General features: G+C 34.3%; 2 protein-coding genes across 2 annotated transcripts; both read left to right on the top strand.

Moving 5' to 3' along the window:
* The first annotated feature begins 365 nt into the window (after nt 1-365).
* On the top strand, nt 366-3443 carry LOC114728970 (proline-rich receptor-like protein kinase PERK1). The gene is made up of 7 exons (XM_028915912.1): nt 366-753; nt 1872-1958; nt 2070-2140; nt 2365-2444; nt 2695-2842; nt 2951-3112; nt 3270-3443. Exons 1-7 carry the CDS (start codon nt 366-368, stop codon nt 3441-3443), a joined length of 1110 nt encoding a protein of 369 aa, XP_028771745.1.
* Nucleotides 3444-19910: 16467 nt separating this feature from the next.
* On the top strand, nt 19911-25304 carry LOC114728971 (proline-rich receptor-like protein kinase PERK1). Its single transcript, XM_028915913.1, is given in 8 exon segments — nt 19911-20298; nt 23730-23816; nt 23928-23998; nt 24227-24306; nt 24558-24705; nt 24814-24838; nt 24841-24974; nt 25131-25304. Coding segments are annotated over 8 exon segments (1107 nt in total).
* The last annotated feature ends 327 nt before the right edge of the window (nt 25305-25631 follow it).

Raw genomic sequence — 25631 nt, forward strand, 5'->3', positions numbered from 1 at the left:
TATGAGGATCAGGTTCCTTTTCAAGTTCGCCATTTCTGGGCTTTGGAGTTCCTGCCTCCTGTGATACCTTTGTAATGCCCCAACTTCTTGAATATTTTTTTTTTCTTTTAATTATCAGGTTTTTTTTTTTTGCTTTTAACCATTAGATTTTATATAAAAGGAATGATATTTTGAAATTTTACGAGGACAATTAAGGATCCTTTCGAACCACGATCAACAACGTATATTGGGAGTCATGTCCAATTATTTTTTGCTTTTTGGGTAGATGTATGGTTGTGTCCAGATTAGAACTGGACCTAGTTGAGTTTTGTTCTTTTACTACTATATCTACATATGTGTAGACACACACACAGTATTGATTATTGATGTCACCTTCTCTTGCAGCTGAAGAGGTTGCAGTTTCACTTCTACCATCTTCCATTACGTTTGATCATTCACCGGGCACATTTACATACGAAGAATTAGAATTGGCAACAGGTGGATTCTCAGAGTCAAATTTTCTGGGCCAAGGTGGTTTTGGCACTGTCCATAAAGGAGTACTTCCTAAAAATAATCAAAGTGTTGCCATTAAGCAACAAAGATCTGGAAGCAAACAGGGAATGCAAGAGTTCCAGACTGAAGTGCAGGTCATTAGTCGAGTCCATCACAGACATCTCGTTTCCCTTGTTGGATACTGCACTGCCGAATCTCAAAGGACGTTGATGCTTGTTTATGAGTTTGTCCCTAATAAAACCCTGGACTTCCACCTCCACGGTATGATTTAGAGCCTATTTCACAATGTTGTAGATTTCTTTAGTTTTTAACCACTCTTTCAGCCGTTGGTAAATGGGCAAATCACTATCAGGTCACAAATAAAGAATATAATTATTAAAAAATTCCCAATGATAAGTAGCAGTTTGAAACTTATTGTCATTTCCTATACAAGAACTTGTCATTAACTAGTTTTGAGACTTTATAATAATTATGTTTTTTCTTTGGAACTACACAATGTAATTTCCCCTTGATAAATCATAAAAATTGTTAATGAAGGGGAGGTATCATAACATGTATATGGATGTGTTAAACATAGGCAGGAATGTTTCTAAGATCTTGGAATCTCTAAATGTTGGAGATTTTGAATAAGGATTTCATTCCTTGGGAAAAAATGAACTGAAGTATCCCTACTATTTATAGCATAATGAGAAGGTCCATTTATAGTTCCTATAAAAGAAGTCTTAGTCCTAAAAGGAAGAAATAGTGGGATGGGCTTAATTGAAACCCAAATATCGTTCAAAAGGCAAATTTGATTTTACCAGATATAGGGGACGGGTTACATTCTATGAATGTAGACATCCACATGAAATAATTGTGATGAGAAGTCTTTTTTTTTTTTTTTTTTTGACAGTGTGATAATTCATTATTTGTTTACTTTAGGAAAATTGTTCCTATGGATGAATGCATTGGCTGCTTATATGCCATTAGTACCTACATATCAGTGTTCGAACAATTTTATGTTGAAACAGGATGTACTGCCTTTTGGTTTTAAATAGAAGAGGTAGTTAACTAATTTGTATATATTAAGAAAATTAGTTAAATTAGTTACTTGTAAAAAAATGTGTTGGTTTTTCTAAAGTACTTCTATAGTTATTTGCATTGTACCCTTTAATATGTGTAAGGAAAGTTTGGGACAGAATTATAAATTTGAGAGATAAAATAGACTAGGATATTATATTTAGGACAAAAAAACCCCTTTATTAGCTGTTATATTGAGGACCGAGGATAATACATAGATTTCCTTTATATGCTTTATATGCTTGTTCATTGTGGTGGAAATGATATGTTGCCTAGTCTTATAAAGATACAATAATGGATATATATGTGCAATCATTCAGGAAAAGATACAGACACTCTGGACTGGTCAACAAGGATGAAGATTGCTAATGGCTCTGCAAAAGGATTGGCATATCTGCACGAAGACTGTGAGTTTAATTACTTGATATAATATCCAATAATAAAGCAAACTTATTTCACTTATTAATTAATCATAGAAGGTTTCCTTTTTCAGTCCACTATTGTTTGTTACGTTGTAGGTGAACCCAAAATCATACATCGTGACATCAAGGCAGCTAACATTCTTATTGATAACAATTTTGAGCCAAAGGTAGGTCTCTCATTCTATTAATGCAAGTTTTAATACCTCGTTAGAGATTCAATCAGAGAGAAACCTCAATTTTCTTGTTCAACCACCATAGAAAAGAAGTCATGTGTATGAGAAAGAAATCTAGAATAATTACAATTTAATCCAGGACAATCGTCAAACTGTATCAACATACATATCTATAAAAAAGGGGGAAAAATAATGTCTTTATTGTATCTATTCATCAGATTGCAGATTTTGGACTTGCCAAACTTTCATCAGACAATGATACCCATGTCACTACAGCCCGAATAAAGGGAACCTTTGGGTGAGTCTTACATCAGTCTTATACTCCCTCCGATACTAAATATAAAACCTATTTTATATTATAAATTACACTGGAAAATTGGTCATATATTTAACACCAGACGAGTATTAGCTAACTTCTCTGGTCTATCTCTCGACGAAGTCTGTGGATTTCCGTTAGATAATACATACGTTTCTTTGAATTACCTTCTTTTACCATTAACTGTTTCTTTCCATCTTCACGCATAAGGTTCTGGTTTCATTAAATATAGATACTTGGCTCCAGAATATGCATCTAGCGGTAGACTCACAGAGAAGGCAGATGTCTTCTCCTTTGGTGTTGTGCTCTTGGAGTTAATTACTGGACGAAAACCTGTTCTTCAAACTGGGTCTTTCACAGAAGACAGTCTGGTTGAGTGGGTATGTGAGCGGTGCTTTACTATTATTTTTCCTTTTCGATCTGAAGTTCGTGCTCGAATTTCTTTGTTTAAAGAGGAATGGATCTGATTGATAGACAAGTGATTGCAGGCGAGACCTTTACTCTCGACAGCGTTGGGGAATCGAAATTTTGAGGTTCTTGCTGATCCAAGGTTGCATAATAATTACAACTCCGAAGAGATGTTTCGGATGGCGTCTTGTGCTGCAAATTGTGTGCGCCACTCAGCAGATCATCGTCCTCGAATGAGCCAGGCCAGTGAATCATCCATTTAAAATGCGTTTTTGAGTGTTTTGCTTCCTAGTATTCTTTTCTCCATTTTTCTTCCCATCCAAACTAAGAATAAGGGTGTGAGTAAGTTGTGAAGAGTTTGTATAAATTTAATGAGATGTTTATGCAAAAATGAAGCAGGTAGTGGATGGTTTAGCAGGAAAGATTAGCGTGGATAATTGGAACGAGGAGAGCACAGAAGTGGACCCGAACAAGTTTTGGAAGGGGGCACTAGGCGGAGGCAGTAGCACTGGAGAATACAGTGAGCCTATCAGTTCATCAAGCCGCGAAAATACAACTGAAGGCTCTTCTTGAGATTCTGCTTAATAGAGATTATTTATCTTTGATCTATGCAGATAATTTATTGGCACATTTTGTGCCAATCTACAAATTGGGTTTGCTTGGCCATTTTAAAACTATGTAAATTAAATTATGACTGCGAACCCTCTCAATGTTGTCTCATTCTCTCATTTTATGCTCAAAATTTTAAATAGGATTATAATTATACATAGCTACCATATTTTTGAGTAAAAATATTTTGGATAATGATACTTATCCAAATATGATGAACCCGTACGTATTCATATCTGATGTTCAATCATGAAAACCAATCAATAACGAACAATAATGTCCTTGTAACCTAGTAATATAAAAGCTCCATGCGTGAGTTTCATTTCACTTATAACCCCAAACTGTTAATACCTACCTCTATAATTCACAAAAAAAAAAAAAAACTACTCATCATAAGGGCTGCCATAATGCCACATAAGAATAATTGTCATGCACGTGTGCATGAGAAGCAGAAGTCATATCTAACGTTGAGAAGTTTAAGCAGCTCATAGTAAATGAACTGATACTACCTTTAGTTCTTAACTTTAGTTCTTAATATAAAAGGTAGATAACTAATTTATGAATATTAAAAAAATTAGTTAAATTAGTTATTTATAATAAATAGATATTGTGTTCTAACATACCCTTATTAATTATTCCTATTTGATAGTACTCCCTCCATCTCATATTATAAGCAACAACTATCATCTCCCTCTTATCCTTAAATATAAGTAATATTTACAAGTTGTCTTAAATTTTTGTAGCGAATTCTCTATTTTGCCCTCATTAATTACTTATTTTAATATTCAATATATTTATTATCTCATTTCTCAAACCATCATCTCTCCATCACACATTCTCTCTTTTGTAATTCTCTTTATTATAATAATTTTCTTATTCTCTCTCTCCCTCATAAATAAGGACATTTTAGTGAAAAAAACTTCTAATTTTTACACATTTATTGCTTTTAACTAATTTTAATTAATACTTTGATCTACGCGATGAGGTCTAATATTACTTATAATATGGGATGGAAGGAGTAATTTTTAACATACAGCGAGCAAGAAACCCATAGAGAAGTCAGATATCTTCTCCTTTGGCATTGATAGTGGACGAAAACCTGTTGGTGCTACAGAGACTTTCCAAATGGCAGTATGGATGAGTGTGTCAGTACCTTATAATATTTCTCTTTTATATAATTCCGTCCATTTTTTCCCTTTTACATATACCGGTCTTATTGATAGACAAGCGGTTGTGCTGCGTTTATGTTCATTAAAAATTCTTGGAAAATGTAACATCTCGGACATTCTGATTTAGGATGAGCAAAAAAAAAATCATTAAAATTATTTAATAACCAAATAAAATTGAAAAAAATTATGGAATATTGATTTTCAAGTTTAGAGATATTTTGGAAAAGTTATTTTCCCTAAAAAATGACTTAAATAATTTTAATACATAATTTTAACAGGAAAATGACTTATTTTTAAAGAAAATTATGGAAAAATACTTAGAGATTTATATTTAATCTGAAAATTTTCGGATAACCAGTTGTGATGGTAAAGAAGATAATGGAGGCATAAAATCCTTAAAATGGGGCAAGGATTAATTTCTGAAATTAAGTGCTATTTTCTTAAAAAATTCAAGAAAAATAGTTAGGAGTTGATTTTTGACCTGAAATTTTTATGAAATTTAGTTTAGAGGTCGAGGAAGATAATGGATGAAGAAAACCCGTACAGAACATCAAGGATTAATTTTAGAATTAGTTTGATTATTTCAGAAAAATAGTAGAAGGATGAAATTCAAAGAAAGCAGAGTGTAAGGGCAAAATGGACATTTTGTTTTTACTCCCACTTTACACGTGTGCTTGGCCCTTTAACCATCATCTTACGCACCCACCTCCCTCATTTCACTTCCGCCTCACGCAGGGAGACGCGAGCGAGGGGAGTGACGGAGGAAGAGAGGAAGCAGGAGGTAGTGATCGGAAACCGTTTGTTGCATGCAAGATTGGATCCTGAACAAGGTGAGCCTCTTAAACCTTCTTCACTCTTCTTTTCTGGGTTTGCTGCGTAGCTATGGCGTGTTTGAGAGAAAGAGAGAGAGACAGAAACGGGTAGTGAGAGAAAGTGAAGGAAAGAAGAGGAGGACCGGTTGGTTCGTGTCCTATGGCAAGAATGAGGTATATGATGCTGGTTTTTGAGCTTTCATGTTACTATTGTCTCTGTTTCATGAATTCCTGAACAGAGCATGTCATTTCTGAGTTCATAGGCATCGGGTTTGAGGTATTAGGAGAGAGGAAACGTGTATTATATGAATATGAAGTTGCATGTTGATAATGGTGGTTGTATGTGGATTTATTACTCTGTTTTTGTGAGCCGAAACAGAGCTTTAGTTTTCTGGTTATGGGAAAACAAGATAATAATGAAGATGTTCTGTTTTATGTCGATTCCTTCTCCGTTTTGTCTCGGCCGAACAGGGGCGTATATTCCTCTGAGTTTTAATTCTGAATCTTGTTGAGTTGGATGGATTAATGTTTGCTTAAGTTAGATATGGCCCTGCATGTGAAAGGACGAAGGAGGGATGCTATTTAATGTGCTTATCTTGCTTTGATTATTGCTGGCCGAGAGTAACCGAATATAGAAACCAAAATTTTGGCCTTAAGGAGTTGGAATCCGTTGTATTGATGCTGGGTTGGTTTTGGTAGAAGGATAAGAATGAAGTGTGGTATGTATATATTCGATTGTTTGTGTGTACTGAACATGGGAGCTGATAGTTAATGACACTGAAATCTGGTAAATTTCCAGATTTGTCATAGAGGAGAATTTGGAGTGCTTGGGTTTATATATGTATGTATGCTTATGTTTGTGTGGGTATGCCTGAGGAGTGAGTTTGGAAGCTAAAATCAGATTGGAAGTGAAAAGTGACACACACACACACATGGCGGGAGGAAAGAAGGAAACTAGATTAATATATGCATGTGCTGTTTGGTTGCTGTTGTCCGTGAGGTTGATAATTGGGAAAGTTGGAATTTTCGAATTATTGAAGTTAAATAAGTATCTTAAAGGTATATGAGTTGCTAATAATAAGTAGAAAAGTTCGTAGATTTATTTTGAAATGTTAGATTAAATTATTTAGTGGAATAAGGAAAAGTAAAGTTAAGAAGTATGAAGATAAAAAAAAAATTAAATTACTGTCAAGAAAGATTTTGGGTTGAATAGGTTTAAGTGGAAGGGAACTTTTCCCAATTGAAATAGTTGAACAAGTGTGGTGGCTTGATTATGATTTTGGAGGTTGCATAGGTGAATATATGGTTGGATTAATTGGGTGGTGATGGCCGAAGGGTTGAGGGAAAAATTTATGTTTGAAATTAAGAAAGAATTAAACTTTACTTGTGTTCCGAAGTTATTGGCAAAAAAGAAGAGAAATCAAAAAGGAAAATAGCTACATAATAGGTACAAGATGTGAATGTGATGATAGATAGATATTTGTTGTCAATTTGTGAAGAAAAGAAACTGCCTTGTTTCTTTAGAATATAAGTGTTAATTGAAGTTAAATGAGAATTAAAATAATATATATAAATATGTGTGTGTGTGTATAAATCTTTACTTTCTCCATGATACCAACCACTTAATAGTGGAACTGAAATTGGAATTGGGGACATGGCGTTACCCTTAAATGCAATAATTAAAGATAATATATTTGACCAAGATGACTAGTTACTAAGTAAAGTAACTGTATGGGTTGAGATAAGGAAGGAAGTGTTCTAAAGAAAATAGTTTGAATAAGAAAAATTGTCCAGGATGACCAACTATTATGTAAGGGTAGAGATTAAAGATTTGGGATTTAAAGAGAGTTATTTAATTTATGAATTATAGTTGGATCAAATATTGATCTACTCTTACGAATATGATAGGTTTTGATATATGCTCAAACTCACCAGGAAGCAGAAAGAAAGGAGAACGATGATTTGGAGGGAAGCAGACTAGGTAGTAGGTCTTTCCTACCTTACACTTATATATGATTACTGCATGTCTGTTTGTGTCATATTGCTTTTCTAAACCATAAGAACATGTAATCCTTAATTCCTTGCATGGATTATTTAGCCGTGATCGCGTGTAGTTGATAGACATGGGGCATTATCTGCCAATTATTTGCACATTATTTATTCAGCTTTTCTATCTATCATTGTGCATAAATGCTCAACTGTATTAGCTTGCAAGGTTTTGTTCCACTTTGGCTTGTTTTGCATGCTTTATGTAATCTGCATTAGTGTTTGTTGGAAATTACTACTACGGAGATTTTTTGGAATTTCACCCTTCCATTTATGATGAACAACGAATGCTAGTAGCTCGAAGGATAAGGATGTTGTTTAAGAAGAAGGTGAGCTGGTTGAAGAGCAGGATGCCTGCTATATTCTGTATGTTGTGGTAGACTATTTTGATAATTTATTTTTATACTATTATATATATTATATGGGCAAGTAATTTTAATTTCTTTATATAAATATTATTTTGTATCCTTCATAAGGAGAAGAGTATTGCCGGGTGCTGGTATGTGCTGTCAACCAAGATGGTTGCTATATTTTTAACATAATATTATGATTTGCACAGTATGATATCATTTTAGGTGATAATAGATTAAGTTGAAAGCACGGTTGATTGTGGATCACTCATTAGTTATTCTAAAGGTTTGAAATATTTGATTGATGGATTCTAATATTGAAGGGAAAAAAATTTCCCTATCTTTCACCAAGTCGGAAACCTGGTATTAGTGATTCATAGTATTATATTGATCCTATTAGTATATATAAAAGTAAGGTGTTGCAGGAAATTGCATAGTTATTGGTCAATTTGGGTCAAGGTCATGTAGTTTTTCCACATTGTCACAAAAGTTTAGGGACCAAAAACCTTTTTTTCCCCAAAATTCTTCACTCTTTAAAATTGGATTTTGTCTCTATTCTTTCCTGTAAAAAGATATATATATAAATATATATATATCTGACAAAATCAATTATTTTTATATATTTGGTATCTTTTATATGAGTTTTGTCAGCTTAATTGGTCTCTTTTTGCCTTAATGATTTAATTTATTTTATTTTGAATTATTATTTTATAGGGGCAAAATTGTCATATTTTGGTTTAATTGTAAGTAATTGGTTTTTTTTAGGACAATTAATGCTACCTTACTTTTGAATTTTGTTTGCAGGTTTTTGGAAGAATTAAAAATATAAAAAAAAGAAGAAAAGAAATATATATATATATATATATAACAATAAAAAAAGGGGAGAGCAAAACGGAACGTTTTGCCCTCCCCCAACCTAATAATAATAATCACTCACACACACACGGAGGGAAGAGAGGCACGAACAGAGACGCAAGCGAACAGTGGCGGCGGAAATAAGAGGAAACCCACGAGCAGCACAAGGGAGACGCTCACGAGCTGGAGCGGAGAGCATTGGGTGCTCATTAGTTTTGATGAGCACCCAATGCTCATCAGATCTGGACCGTCCAGATCTGATCTGGATGGTCCAGATTGAATTTTATTTTTATTTTTATTTTTTAAAAAATAATTATTTTAATAGGTATAGGATAAAAAATAAAGATAATATCCTAACTATCATTCTTTAAAAATATATTTTTTTCTATTTTAAAATAATTATTTTAAAATATTAAATCTGGACCGTCCAGATTAGATCTGGACAGCCCAGATGGCTCATCAGGTGATGAGCACCGGGTGCTCATCACCTGATGAGCACTGTATACGGACCCGAGCTGGAGGCGGCGTGAATTGAAGAGGACCAGCGGCGAGGAAGAGAGAACGAAGGACCATATCTTCACGGCAAAATCACTCCTCCAGATTCCATCTTCATTGTTCTTCATGGCTGAACCGAATTGGAATTTTGGTGGAGCTGTGGTGATGGTTAGGAGTAGCTAAATCCTTCCAATTCTCTAGAGCAATGGTTATGGCTTGAACTTAGAGCTTCAAAGGGGAGTTTCAACTCTTCTAATCTTTACTTCTTTCATTATAATTGTGATTTCTAGGTCTTAGAATGAATTTTATAATGTTTGAATGGGCTGTGATGATTTATATTTGTATTGAGATTGGTTGTAGTTGTTGGAATCTTTGATTAGCATTTAACATCATGCTATGATTAGCTTTAATTTCTTTACATTGTACTGGGTCAGACTATGTTTTGAAATTATTGTGAACATTTAGTGGTAATTCAAGGTGGCTTGGTTATTGGACTAAAAATGTTAATTGCTTTTCTTGGATTTTCTTTTTCGCTAATTGTGTTGAAACAGTTTAATTGTGAATAATTAATATGCAAGGTGGCTTGGTATTGATTATTCTAATTAAACCGAGTCTAGGGGGTGGCCCTTAGAGTCTTTTGAATTTAGCTAACTCCCAAATTAATTGAAGTAATGATAGCCTTAATCATTGTGCTAGAGGATTGCTCTTCTATTTGCTGTCACTTGTTAATTCTCTTTATTTATTTCATTCATATCTATTTTATAAACTAAAAATCCAAAAATTATTTACTCATTTTGCATCCTTTTAAATTTTTCCAATTAGTTAATTAAAAAGAAAATCAATCCCTTTCCAAGTCAATTCTTTATTTTTGATACTTAGTTGCTTAGGATTTCAAATAAAGGGTCCTCAAAGTGAAACGACCCGAGTTTTGTACTATATTGCATTACTTGGATTTATTTTTGATTGGGAACCCCAAGGCAAACGACAAAGGTTCTCATCAATATCCTGAGGGTGTTTATTGCTAACAATGGATATTACAAGTTCAGATTGATTTGAAATGATAACTGGTTGAAGATATACCCATTATGCATAGACAAAACTGAGCAAACCTTGCTTGTCTATTTATCCGCTACTACCTGCAATTCTTAATATAAGGATCATATAACTAATTTGTATCTATTAAAAAAATTAGTTAAATTAATTATTTGTAACATATGCATGTTGGTTTCTTTATAATATCATTTCTAATTATGTGTATTGGTATTGCTCCTTGACAAAAACTTTCTTATTATATGCAATCTACTTTGGAGAAGAAATTATAAATTTGTGAGACAAAATGGATCAAAATTTTATATTTAGAGTTAAAACAAGCCAATTGTCTAACTTTTATATTTAGGACCAGAGCTAGTATTTCAAGTTTTAACAGATGAATATGAGATAACTGTGCTGCAGTACACTGAAATACTTGTTACAAATCACAGGCAACGCCAAGCTTTGGAATAGGAAACTTTGAGGTCCCGTTTGATATGAAGCATTGAAAACTATTAAAAAAGTGTTTAATATAAAGGATTGCTTGTTACTTGGAATTAGATAAACCCATATAGATGGAATTAGGGAATACCACACCTTTTAATGGGATTTTCCAATCCCACCTACATAGATTTGCTCAATCCTAAGTAACAAGCAATCCTTCATACTAAATATTACTCTTTTAAAGAGTTTTCTTAATCTTAGTTCTTATCTCTCATTCTCAATATTTCATATTAAACGGGACCTGGTATTGTTGATTCAAGGTTGCAGAATGGTTACGACATTGAAGAAATGTTTCGAATGGTTTTCTTGCGCTGCAAATTGCGTCCCCCATTTGGCCACGAATCGTCCTCGAATGAGCCGGGTTAGCAGTACAAATCTTCAAATATGCTTTCAAGCTAGTGTAGTCAACAATTATAATGCCTTATAGCCTTTGGAGTTCAAATAGAAATTGACTATTTGAGAAGCTTTTTTTATCATGCAAAGAAAAGAACAAACAAAAGAGCAGATAATTGAATGTAATTAATGTGAGGAAGCAGGTAGTTCAAGCTTTAGAAGGAGTGCTTGGGTGGATAATAATGATCTGACGGCGGAGGCAACTCAGCGAAGACCAGAAGTTGAGGAAGATGGCACACTAGATAGGATCATATAGCACCAGTGACAAACTTTATAAGCTCAAAAATAATAGGGAAAAATGCCAAAATATGAACAAATATATCTCTATCTCAGAGTGCATAAAACTTAAAGAAAAAGTACTAAAATGACATGAAATTCTAGAGATTAACAAATTACATTCCCACAAATTTGGGAAACAAAAAGCCTACTCTGAAGTATTTTGTGATGACTTGATTGCAATTAATTTTTCCTGTGAAATAACACAAATGCCATTGAATTCATCCTCTTTAACTGACATTGATCGACCGTCTAACCGGTCATTGATTCAAAATAAAATTTTTTAAGCTACAACGTACTTGAAGATGGTAGTGCAATATATGAATTGTTCTTCCCTAAAAATTAGGTGCAAAATTAATTCTAATGTTTATAGGTTCTAGTGAATTTAGTAATCATACAAGAAAAGTGTAATGCCAAGACATTCTCTAGAAATTGGAATTAGGAGCAATACTAGTTCTTTCAATTAATTAGTTTCTTATCGACATTAAAATCAATCAACTATATGTAAAAAATCCCTTTAAACTTGTGCAATCACTACTTTCATATCTTTTTATTAAAAATATTTGACCAAATCACGTGGTTCAAAAAATTAATTAGTTAAAAATAATATACATGTAAAAATTGTAAGTTTTCCCCCCTAAAAAATACTCTTATTTATAGGGAGAGAGAGAATGAGGAAAGAATGAATGGTGCTTCGAAAAATGAGATCATAAATATATATTGAGTATTAAAATAAGTAATTAATAGAGGTAAAATAAGAAACTAGTAAAAAAAAATTGAGACATCTTGCAAATGTTTTTTTATAAATAGGGACAAGATAAAAATCATACTTGTTTCTTATAAAAAAAATGATGGAAGGAGTACTAATTGGAGACTCTTAGCTAGGGTTGGTTGAGTGTTAGCCACCAAGAGGCAGGTCTTCTCAATTCGACCTAATACATAAATCTATTAAGTAATTAATATTCATCAAATGTTTTTCCTGCAAGAATCCATTGAAATACAATGCGGCACTTGAAATAATATGAATATATAAGTATTCATTCAGTCCTAAATATAAGACTTATTTTATAATATAACTTATATCACAAAATAGGTTTTATATTTAGAAGAGTAGAAGTAATATCTATTAATCAGGTTGAGTATGTCTACGACACTTGAATATATCCGTAATGTCTATGATAGAATAAACAATAATGTGTTCTCCTATATTTATTAATTAACTAGGTTGTAGATTTTGGGCTTGCCAGATGTTCATAATTGGATGCCAAAACCCATGTCTCAACTCGCTTGAATAATGGGAACTGTCGGGTGAGTCTCTTTTGAGTCTTTTGATCAATCTCACAGGTAAATTGCATCCGCCATTCCGCCAGACAATGTCCTTGAATGTTTTAAGAATCTTTTTAAAATAGCTTATAAGTAACTTTTCAATCATGATTTATGGAATACTAGATAAGCATATGAGAAGAGTTTTGTCTTGATTTACGTGAAGTATGTTTATAAGTGTTTTTAATCTCTATCCCAAACAAACCCTAAGTGAGTGAACCAAGGTGTAAAAAAGCAATTTTTATGATATATATGTCATAAAAATTACTTTTCAGTTCCTTTGACTATATGATTTAATTTCTTCTGTTCCGTATTCAAACCATTAGTTCTCATGAATAACGCCTCAACATTTTCACTTTCACAAATAATCATATCTTGCCTCCCAGTAGAGCCAATATCTTCCTCTATTCTTATTATAAACTTCCCACCATCAGAGCTCTCATGAACCTGTTTTTCCTTATGGGATATAGGATGCTTAAGATTCATAAGATTAGTACCAAAAAATTGCAAGTTCTCAGGCTCCTTTTCCTGGCTTTCTTGCTGCAACCTATCGATGCTGTCTTGAAACACGAAGAGAGAGAAAGAATAACATGAAAAATGCATAATTAAATTGAAACAAACAGTAAACTACAAGTAAAGCTTAAAACTTAACTTCTCAAATAAAGTAACAACTACTTAAATTCTAATAAGAAAACCTGTTAAAATTTTAGGGGACGTTGAAGTCTCCAATTAAGCTTCCTCCATCGCAGATAGAGAAAAGAGGGAAAGAAAGATAAAGAGAAGGAGATGTGATGACAGAAGAAAGAGAAGAAGGAAGGTCATTTTTGTCCTTTTAGTTTGATTTTATAATTGCAATTTAAGACTCAATTCCTCTAAGCAATTAGGCCTATTCATGTTTGCATTTTGTGATTTTGTTAATTCAGAGCCTTTTTTGCTTTTTTTCCCACTAAATTAAATGACACAGGCCCAACAAAATTGGGCCAAAAATGCGTCGGCCCATTTTCCAAAATATTTCGCGGTGCCCTTGGATGACTTTGTTTTGCATGTGAGGGAGTCTTCTTCTTCATGGAGTTAGATTAGGTTGACCGGACTTCTGACCCACTTTTCAAGCCATAGTAGCAGCGTCTTACAGCCACCGCCAATGCAACGCCGCGCTATTTTTTGGCCAAAGCAGACGCTTTTTTTGGGTCTTTCAGCATTTGAGGGCATGGATTCCAGTGTTTTCAATGGCGGAAAGTACAAAAAATAATGGAAAGCATATTTATTACACTGATTTCATGAAAAATAGTCCAAAAGTTCAAATAAAAAATTCTTCATTTTGTAATCCAAGAACAAGGTTTGATGACAGAACCCTTGTTACGGCATATTATTTTTGTATCTGATATATTATTAATACATCTTAATTTTCTATTTGAAAATTAATGTGAGAGAAGCTTCAATAAGCATCATTTATCCGTTCAGCTTATTTTGATCAGAATGTTTGTATGAGATTTTGAATACTGAATGGCAAGAGTTTGGTCCATGCGTCCTTTCCTTTTCTCATTGGTAGAAAAGTCACGAACTTGCTGGATCCACTATGGATTTTGGAATCTTTTTGGGATATGTGTTCTGAGCATGATCCGTATTTTGTTGCTCTCAATGTGCCTCTGATAATCATAATCCACAATGCTCATGCTCTAGATCTGGATTAGAGCAACTGAGATCATAAAAACTTGTTAGTAGAAAGAAAGTTAGATTCTTCTAACTCGAAGGTGAGCACAATGATAAAACTGATAAGAGTCGTCACCAGTCAAGAAACCCTCAAAAATAGTGAAAGAATGCACTAGCCTAAAATACCACATACGGGGGGCATTAAAAGTAGCCTTTTGCTACTGTACATGGGTTGTAGTGAAAGAGACAAAAGTAGCCTTTTGCTACTATACATGGGCTGTCGTGAAAGAAACATCAATAGTAAAAAATATCACATACCGCTTCTATTATGAAAGAACAGAAACCATATGTTTTGGCACTTATGGTTACTGTTGTAAGGTGCAACAGACTCCATAGCCACTTACTTATGACTTCTGTTGTAGACAGTACCAGATGCTGTAGCTAACCACGTATGGCTTCTGAAATAGTTACAACAGAAGCCATAGGTGGTGCTTTGCTTTTTTGAAAAAAAAATAGTAATTAAATACTAATCTCTCATTTAACAACCCCTGCTATAGACAACCAACTATATAACTTACTATATATGCATATGCATCTAAATATTAAATACAGCCACAAATGCACAGTACAACATATATGTACAACCAAATTTAGTAAATAAATGGTTAGAAAAGGTATTTACTTAATATTAGCAAGTTTTACAAAGCATAAACATGTACAAATCAATATACATGTACTCTAATTTTATTAGATGTAGGAAGTATTCAGACTAACATTGTGTTTCTCTCTCATCTGCAGGTCAAAATACGGCTTCAAACTTCAAAAATTCTGCAAGATTTGAAAAAAAAAAAGAAGGCAAAAGACTTGCTCAGTGCCACGCAAGTATAGAAATGTTGCAAATTAGAGGAAAAAATGAACTCTTTAGACAAGACGGTGAAAGCCACGTGTGCAAGAGATTAAGAATGACCAAGACTTCATTAATCAGCATCTTGGACGTATTCAACAGACGCCATAAGTTATTTTATGGCTTCTGGTAGAAATAAAACAGTAGTAAAAATATGACAAATTTACTGTTGCTTCTCTTCCTCAAGTAACAGAAGTAAAAGCGAGTAGCTAAAGTAATATTTTGCATTAGTGATGACTAAAAAAGAACCGAGTCTAAAACTCTATTTGAACTGGGCCTAACTAACTAACAGGCCATATTCAAGATATTTTAATTAAAGCAAGAATAATATAATATAAAATATATAATTAAAATATTTAATTTTTATATTTTAATAAATAGTTAATCTAAAGTAAAACTAATTTTTATAACTATCACATCCAAGAATATAAGTTTATTATTTAAAAAAAAATACAATTAAGATGCGTGGTCATATGAAAAAAAGACCAGTACAGCATGCAGGCGTGAATAAAAAGAGATGTACATAAAGATTGAGCATAATGAATAAGAAGTTTTTGATTCAGTCTCCGCGACTTTTGGAAAGCGAGGTGTCTGAAAGTGGCTGCACCAAATAACGTGTGTATTTATTTTCACCGACATCCAATTAGTATAATGCCGATGAATTCTCATGAAATCAGCTAATACCATGAATAGTAACTTTGACTTTTAGTATTAACAAATCTATTTTTTTTGGGACTGCAAGAATTAACAACTCGTTTACATAAGGTTAATTATAAAATTATTCTCTATCAATTGGGCAGTATATGTATGTTCAATAATATACATACACGTCATTTGGTATTTTGTTTAACAAACTTTATAATCATTTCACATCAGTTCTTTTTCCGATTTCCAACTAAATCTTTCTCTATATTCAGCACCTACTAAACTATCACTTTTTCACAACAGTCATTTTTCAATATCATTAGCTTTTAATGAAATACAGAAATTGTAAAGAAAATTTTGATTGTGATGTAAGTTATTCATCTGCAAAATTTAGAAAGAATGTAAAATCAACAAAATTTGCATAAAGAAGTAGGTAAAACAAAAATTATCTACAGAAAAGAATAGAAATGAAGAGCGACAGTGCCTTCTTCCTATTGATAAATAAAACAAAAGGAGATGAGAAAATCTTGTTCCTCCTAACATGTCCTTATTAATCAAAAATCATACCAGACTTTAGGTTAGGTTTTGGTCTGATCTAGTCTACCTGTTGTGTAGCTCTAACATCTAATTAAGAACATAAACTATTATTAAAAAAATATAGTTCAAAAATTCTAAATTTGGACTGTCTCAATTTAGTTTAATGTGAAACCTATTGAAAAAATGATAGAAAATTATTTAATTAAAATGGTTTGGTTACGTGAAAAGAAGACCAATAAGGATGTGCTCCTCTGATCTTATTTAAAAGACAGACAAAGAAAATGTTCTTAGACTTATTTATAAATTATTTCATTAAATTTTTAACACGAATGTATTATTTTATCCATCATTATTTATTATGATATAGATAGTTATTTTTTTTAAAAATGTATATATTAAATAAGAGTAAAGTTGAATAGTTGTTGTATTCCTCCGGTCCTAAATATAATACCCCTTTTGTGGTGTAAATTACATCACAAAAGGGGTATTATATTTAGGACAGGAGGAGTATTTTAATGAAGAGTTAGTATAATTTAAAGTTTTCTTTAGTTAGTGTGAAACATACTAAAAGTATCTTATAAATAGAACTAGAGAAGTAAATTAGACGAGACAAGCAGACAGTCTCTAGTCCTACAAAGAATGGTAGAAGGAGAAGAAAAAGGATAATGATACTAATAATTTCTCCTGGAACCGGAAACCGCCGTCGAGTTGACCAAATCTTATAAACAGTCATGAGGCATGCATATTTCTCCCCCTAGTTTGGCCAACTCATGCCTTAATAGTCACGTGGGTATAAAGAATATTCAAAACGGTGACGCACATGATTATTACTACCTCCAGTTCTGATTATAAGACCTCTTTTATAGTTTATAAACAAAGTCTTACAAAATAAGATTGGAGGTAATATTAATAATCACTGGTTAGTAAAATATCTGCGGTCATTAGAATTATGTGAAAGAAATATGCTATACATGCATGCTGCTTTAGAGGGTGTTTGGGTGGAAACCAAATTATGATTTTAAAAGTGATTTTATGGTATATAAAATAAATACGTGAAAAGAGTTTTGTCTCAGTTTATATAAAAATATTTTTTAAAAATACTTTTGCATGATCCCAGATACCTTTTGGGTTTGCGTGATTTTTAGGGAGTGAAGTGTTTCAAAAGTTAAATTAGGCTGCACCACATAATTTGCATGTTTATATATTATTCCATTTTATCTATTTTCATTGACAAACAAGCCCAACCCAATCAGTATAATACCAATGAGGTCTTGTGAAATCAGTCAATGTCAGTGCTATAGTCTCAAGAGATTCATTTAACAATGAAGTTACACCTTTTAATTTTTCCAGAATCTGCAACGTAATAATCAGTATCCTTTCATTAATTAATAATAAGTTAATAACTTCGATTTTTAGTCTTAATAACTATAAAATTGAAATTTGCAATTCGTTTTTCTTATCATCCTTCACTTGACAGAAGGAACTCACGTATCTATCGCGCTCATAGAAAGTCGAACATGCAAATTTATGTCCTTATACTAAAGTGAGATTTGAAGAGGTATTAAGTGTTAGTTGAGTCAAATGACTACAGCAAATTAAATTAGCAACTCTTTTACGTAAATTTAATTGGAAAATTATTTTCTAATGGTAAAAAATTATAAAATATTCTCTATCAACTGGACGCTATGTATGTTCAATGTACACATACATCATTTAATTTGTACAACGTTATTACTTACATATCCCGTACATAATGAGCTATGCCTTCTATTATCAATCTAGCATTTGGTCTTCCACATATTTCATCTTCCCATTTATATCCTTCACAAATTTGACACGTATGATTTCAAACTTCCATGAAACAACTTATCCCAATTTGATCCCTCTCCATATCAGCTAGCGAAACAAAAATAGGATTCAAATATTATATTGGGTCTTTCTTCACGTAGAAAGGAAACTCAAGATGAGATTACCACAGTGTTCAACCATACTTCGAACTTAATAATTTTCTTCAACAAAAGAATAGGCAAGAATAAAAGGATGGCGCGTGTGATATATAAAACTCTCAGAAGGGAATATATATAAGCACGCCATATATAATGATATATGCATATATATGATTAGCTAATGGTATATATTGATATTGATACATGTGTGTGTATATGTACAATGATATTAATGATTTCTTCTGGAAACAGGCGATTGCCGTGGACTTTTAAAAATCTTCTAAACCGTCCAGAAATTTATATTTATTTTTCTTTGGCCAACTCATGCATTAATGCTGCTACAGGGAAGATTGTTGACAAAGTGATGCTACTTTGGTCTCCCCCGGCACTTTTGGAAAGTGAAGAGATTGAAAAAGTCAAATTTGCCTGCGGTAGTGGCCCAAGTAATTTGTTTGTGTTTATTTTAATTCTAGAATGACAAATAAGGTGAACCGAATTAGTGTAATGTCAAGGAAGTCTCGTCAAAATCAGCTAATGCCATTAGTCTTAAGAGACTTATTTAGCAAATAGGTTATTGTCTCTCTTAACAGGCCCTCAAGTGTCATTCTCCAAATTTTTAATAGGCACATTAATCAAAGGTCAAACGTATCTGAGTCAAAGGTTTCATGGTGGTTTCTTGTAAATTGCGTTCCCTTTGCTCTCGATCTTCTCTTTTTTTTTTTTGGCTCATTGCTTCAGAGTTCTTAATTCTCCTTTGGAACTCCAAGAAGACACACTTGAACGGGGCCTCAAGTCTTGGCTGGCGATGTCTTCACCCTCTCCGTGGACTCCTCAAGACACCCGGCCATACCACCGTCTCCTCTCCTACAGTGATTACTACTCTATAGTGGTGCCACCATATCTCCCGCCGTCTTCCTGGCTGTCTCTCTCGCCATATCCCCCAGACAAATCAAACACACGCGATCTGCTCCCGGGGGCTTTGCTTAGTTCACTGATGACTTTTGGTGCTGATGACCTTGGTACTGGGTGCCATTTACGTATGGAGAAAGAGGAGGCACTCACCACTGCCACCAAATCAACCAGCTGGTAAACCTTTTCTGCTTCCCTCTCTTCTAAGCATTTCGCTTTGCAATTCAATGAGGATCAGGTTCCTCTTCAAGTTCGCAATTTCTGGGCTTTGGAGTTCCTGCCTCTTGTGATACCTTTGTAATGCCCCAAGTTCTTGAATATTTATTTTTTCTTTTAATTATCAGATTTTTTTTTCTTTTAACCATTAGATTTTATATAAAAGGAATGATATTTTGAAATTTTACGAGGATAATTAAGGATCTTTTCGACCCACGATCAACAACGTATATATTGGGAGTCATGTCCAATTATTTTTGCTTTTTGGGTAGATGTATGGTTGTGTCCAGATTAGAACCTGACCTAATTAAGTTTTATTCTTTTACTACTATATCAATATATGTGGACGCACACACAGATTATTGATTATTGATGTCACCTTCTCTTGCAGCGGAAGAGGTTGCAGTTTCACTTCTACCATCTTCCAGTGCGTTTGATCATTCACCGGCCACATTTACATACGAAGAATTAGAATTGGCAACAGGTGGATTCTCAGAGTCAAATTTTCTGGGCCAAGGTGGTTTTGACACTGTCCATAAAGGAATACTTCCTAAAAATAATCAAAGTGTTGCCATTAAGCAACAAAGATCTGGAAGCAAACAGGGAATGCAAGAGTTCCAGACTGAAGTGCAGGTCATTAGTCGAGTCCATCACAGACATCTTGTTTCCCTTGTTGGATACTGCACTGCCGAATCTCAAAGGACGTTGATGCTTGTTTATGAGTTTGTCCCTAATAAAACCCTGGACTTCCACCTCCACGGTATGATTTAGAGCCTATTTCACAAGGTTGTAGATTTCTTCAGTTTTTTTAACTCCTCTTTTAGTCGTTGGTGTAACATCCTGAGTTTTATCGGGTTTTAATAGCCTCTTTTGGGTTGATTTTGAGGATAGATTAGTGATTTAATCTTGATCTTGGTGTTTGGGTTGGATTTGAGGTTTGTTGGAGGAATAGGTGAACGTACCCCTCTCAGGGTATGTTCGCCGCGGCGAAGTTTACTTCGCCGCGGCGCACCGGGAGTTTCAGAGGGGAGTGTCTTCTCGGGAAGGTTTGGCCGCGGCGAAGTTGTTCAGGTGAGCGAGGCTTTCCTTTCGGGAAGGTTTCGCCACGGCGAAGGTAGGGGTATGCCGCGGCGAATGTTTTCTGGGCGAGCGAAAGTTTCCTCTCGGGAAGCTTTCGCCGCGGCGAAGATTGGGGTTCGCCACGGCGAAGTCAGGTTTTCAGGCGAGTAATCCCTCTCGGGATTAGTTCGCCGCGGCAAAAGGTCGCGAATCTATATAGTCGCGGGAGGGTTCAGCGTGCGAAAATAAGAAAAATCTAAAGGAGGAGAGAGGAGCTCTGCTAGGGTTTCGAACTTTTGGCTTGGAGGAGACATTTCTAAGGATCCATTACCTCAAGTAAGTGATTTTAACCTCTAATCTTCTTTCTTTCTTGGAATTTCTTGGAATTTCTGAGGATTTTTTAGTGGAACCCTAGGATTTTCTAAGTTGTGATGAAACTGAGGTTTTTGACCGATTGTTTTGAGTTTAATTGATTGCATTGGGTTAGTTTAAGTATTTAATCGGTGTAGTTTCCTTGGATTTAAAGAATCTTGAATTTTTGGAGCTAGGGTTTATGGAATTGGATGATTTGGGATTGAGGATGACAATGTAGAGATTGATTTTGGGTTTTGTGAATTGGGTTATGTTAAGGAGGGTTAAATTGGATGTTTAATCGGTTTAGAATTGTTGTTGGAACCTTAATTGCTCAAATGGGATGTTGGAGGTTGAATTCCTATAGTGGGTCCTTGAGGTTTGAACTCTAATTGATGCTTGGAAGGAGACTTGATGTTTTAATAGACTTTGAGGACTTTGGAGTGTTGTTTTGATAGTTATACCCTTTGAGTTGGGTAGAGTTTTGATGGGAGATAGGAATTTTGTGTCCCCAAGTGTTGTTTTGGCCACATTATTAGTTTGAAAGCTAATATATGATGGTTGTGTGTTTGTGTGCTTGTGTAGACCGGTTGTGAGTCTTGGTGGTGCACGGGGCCACATTGTTGATTGTTATTCCTTGCTCAGGCAAGAGGTAACCACTTTCCAATCCTTAGTACTTGCTTCTGTGGTATTGTGAGTAGATTTGTGTTTTGTGCTCCAAATAGTAATTGTGTTCAAACTATATGTTGTATATAAAAAGGGAAAGACCGTCTTGTGGGGTTTTGATTTATGATGAATGAATCTTGGAATTGTGAAAGATATGCCACTGAATGAGGTTAATTGTGAAATGATTGTTACTATTTGATTATGATTTGAGCATGATGCATGATTTGGGAATTGGTGAGAGTTTTTGATGGTTACTACCACGTGGTAAGGCCTCCATTAATGCATGATGGTTGGCTTAGTACGTCCCCCATAGTGAGGGATAGGCCTTTTGGCTTCCTACGTCCCCCAGAGTGAGGGATAGGCCTTTTATGGCTCCTTACGTCCCCCATTGTGAGGGATAGGCCGGCTTCGGCTCCTAAAAATCCCCCAAAGTGAGGGATTTGGTTAATGGGATTTGCATCATTTCACTCGCATGATGTATTGTGGCTATCTGGTTATTATATTACTTGTGAACTGCCCCACTTGACACCTCACGAGCACCTAGTTAGTAGTACCTAGTATTGGAAAGGTTGGTTACTGGGACTTTATCTCACCCCGTGGTTTACAATGTTTTCAGGTGAAGGTTCCGGGCGTGGGCCATCGGGAAGAGACGCAGAGGCTTGAGCTTGGTTAGCTTTAGGCCTCTAGCATTTGTATATGTATGACTAGTATATATTGCCACATTTAGGACTGCTTTTTGATATATTTGATTACCCGGCCTTGTTGTAAATTGGAGAGAATGTATCTCCTTATTTTGGTTGGCCGGAGGCCATTGCTAGTGTTTGATGAACTCTGGATTATATGGTTGAAAACTATTTAGATGGGCTGATTTTGATGTATGTGTTACCCGGGCCGGAGGCTCGGAGGCCCAATAGTTGTAAATGAATGATTTCAGTTGCATGCAACGGTTTAAATGTGAATTCAAAATTATGCAAATTTCTTCCTACTATGGTAGTCCATTTAACAGATTTCCTTTTCTACCATAGTAGAGGTTTTATGATGGGTTAAGATGTTTTTAAGGATAAGGGTTTTTACAGTTGGTAAATGGGGAAATCACTATCAGGTCAAAAATAAAGAATATAATTATTAAAAATGTATCAATGATGAGTAGCAGTTTGGAACTTATTGTCATTTCCTATACAAGAACTTGTCATTAACTAGTTTTGAGACTTTATAGTAATTATGTTCCGTCTTTAGAACCACAATGTAATTTCCCCTTGATAAATCGTAAAAAATTGTTAATAAAAGGGAAGTATCATAACATGTATATGGAGATAGGAATGTTTCTAAGATCTTGGAATCTCTAAATGTTGGAGATTTTGAATAAGGATTTCATTCCTTGGGAAAAAATGAACTGAAGTATCCCTATTTATAGCATAATGAGAAGAAGGTCCCTTTATAGTTCCTGTAAAAGAAATCTTAGTCCTGAAAAGGAAGAAATAGTGGGATGGGCTTCATTGGAACCCAAATATTGTTCAGAAGGCAAATTTGATTTTACCAGATATGGGGCAGGGGTTACAGTCTATGAATGTAGACATCCACATGGAATAACTGTGATGAGAAGTCTGTTTTTTTTTTTTGGAAGTGTGATAATTCATTAGTTGTCTACTTTAGGAAAATTGTTCCTATGGATGAATGCATTGGCCGCTCATATGCCATTGGCTTGTCCGTACATATCAGTGTTTGAACAATGTTACGTTGAAAAAGGAGGTACTGCCTTTAGTTTTAAACGTAAGAGGTAGTTAACTAATTTGTATACATTAAGAAAATTAATTAAATTAGTTACTTGTAAAAGAGTATGTGTTGATTTTCCTAGAGTACTTATGTAGTTATTTGCACTGTACCCTTTAATATGTGTAAGGAGAGTTTAGGACAGAATTATAAATTTGGGAGATAAAATATACTAGGGTCTTATATTTAAGACCCAAAAAACCCTCTATTAGCTCTTATATCGATGACCGAGGATGATACATAGATTTCCTTTATATGCTTGTTCATTGTGCATGGTGGAAATGATATCTTGCCTAGTCTTACAAGTAAAGATACAACAAGGGATATATATGTGCAATCATTCAGGAAAAGATACAGAAACTCTGGACTGCTCAACGAGGATGAAGATTGCTAATGGCTCTGCAAAAGGATTCGCATATCTGCACGAAGACTGTGAGTTTAATTACTTGATATAACATCCAATAATAAAGAAAGATTATTGCACTTATTAACTACTTATAGAAGGTTTACTTTTTCAGTCCAATATTGTTTGTTGCGTTGTAGGTGAACACAAAATCATACATCGTGACATCAAGGCAGCTAACATTCTCATTGATAACAATTTTGAGCCAAAGGTAGGTCTCTCATTATGTTAATGCAAGTTTTAATGCCTCTTTAGAGATTCAATCGAAGAGAAACCTCAATTTTCTTATTCAAACACCCTAGAAATGAAGTCATGTGTATGAGAAAGAAATCTAGAATAATTTTAATTTAATCCAGGACAATCGTCAAACCGTATCAACATGCATATCTATAAAAAAGGAAAGAAAAATTAATTTGTGTTTACTGTATCTATTCATCAGATTGCTGATTTTGGACTGGCCAAACTTTCATCAGACAATGATACCCATGTCACTACAGCCCGAATAAAGGGAACCTTTGGGTAAGACTTGCATACAGTCTTATACTCCCTTCCATCCGAAATATAAAACCTATTTTATATTATAAATTACACTAGAAAATTGGTCATATATTTAAGACCTAACGAGTATTATCTAACTTCTCTTGTCAATCTCTCGATGAAGTCTGTGGATTTCCGTTAGATAATACATACGTTTCTTTGAATTACCTGCTTTTACCATTAACTGTTTCTTTCCATCTTCAGGCATAAAGTTCTGGTTTCATTAAATATAGATACTTGGCTCCAGAATATGCATCTAGCGGGAGACTCACAGAGAAGGCAGACGTCTTCTCCTTTGGTGTTGTGCTCTTGGAGTTAATTACTGGACGAAAACCTGTTCTTCAAACTGGGTCTTTCACAGAAGACAGTCTGGTTGAGTGGGTATGTGCACGGTCCTTCACTATTATTTTTCCTTTTGGATCTTACGTTCGTGCTCGAATTTCTTTGTTTAAAGAGGAATGGATCTGATTGATAGATAAGTGATTACAGGCGAGACCTTTACTATCGACAGCATTGGGAATCGAAATTTTGAGGTTCTTGCTGATCCAAGGTTGCATAATAATTACAACTCCGAAGAGATGTTTCGGATGGCGTCTTGTGCTGCAAATTGTGTGCGCCACTCAGCAGATCATCGCCCTCGAATGAGCCAGGCTAGTGAATCATTCATTAAAATGCGTTCTTGAGAGTTCTGCTTCCTAGTATTCTTTTCTCCATTTTTCTTCCCATCCAAACTAAGAATAAGGGTGTGAGTAAGTTGTGCAGAGTTTGTATAAATTTAATGAGTTGTTTATGCAAAAATGAAGCAGGTAGTGGATGGTTTAGCGGGAAAGATTAGTGTGGATAATTGGAACGAGGAGAGCACAAAATTGGACCTGAACAAGTTTTGGAAGGGGGCACTACGCGGATGCAGTGGCACTGGAGAATACAGTGAGCCTAGCAGTTCATCAAGCCGTGAAAATACAACTGAAGGCTCTTCTTGAGATTCTGCTTAATGGAAATTATTTATCTTTGATCTATGCAGATAATTTATGGGCAAATTTTGTCCCAATCTACAACTTGGGTTTGCTTGGTGATTTTAAAACTACGTAAATTAAATTATAACCAGGAACACTCTCAATGTTGTCTCATTCTCTCATTTTGTACTCAAAATTTTAAATAGGAGTACACTTATCCAAACAAGATGAAGCCGTACATATTCATATATGAGGTTTCAATCATGAAAACCAATCAACAAGGAACAAAAATGTCCTCATAACCTAGTGATATAAAAGATCCATGAGTAAGTTTAATTTCACTTTTAACCACTA

The sequence above is a fragment of the Neltuma alba genome, unplaced genomic scaffold (assembly GCF_004799145.2).
Source record: "Neltuma alba isolate B1F8T4 unplaced genomic scaffold, ASM479914v2 tig00012586_pilon, whole genome shotgun sequence".
Classification (NCBI taxonomy): domain Eukaryota; kingdom Viridiplantae; phylum Streptophyta; class Magnoliopsida; order Fabales; family Fabaceae; genus Neltuma; species Neltuma alba.

Coding starts and splice junctions, on each gene's coding strand:
- LOC114728970 (XM_028915912.1), top strand. CDS start 366: ATGTCACCTTCTCTTGCAGCTGAAGAGGTTGCAGTTTCACTTCTACCA. Junction 754..1,871: donor CCTGGACTTCCACCTCCACG/GTATGATTTAGA, acceptor GCAATCATTCAG/GAAAAGATACAGACACTCTG. Junction 3,113..3,269: donor ATCGTCCTCGAATGAGCCAG/GCCAGTGAATCA, acceptor AAAATGAAGCAG/GTAGTGGATGGTTTAGCAGG.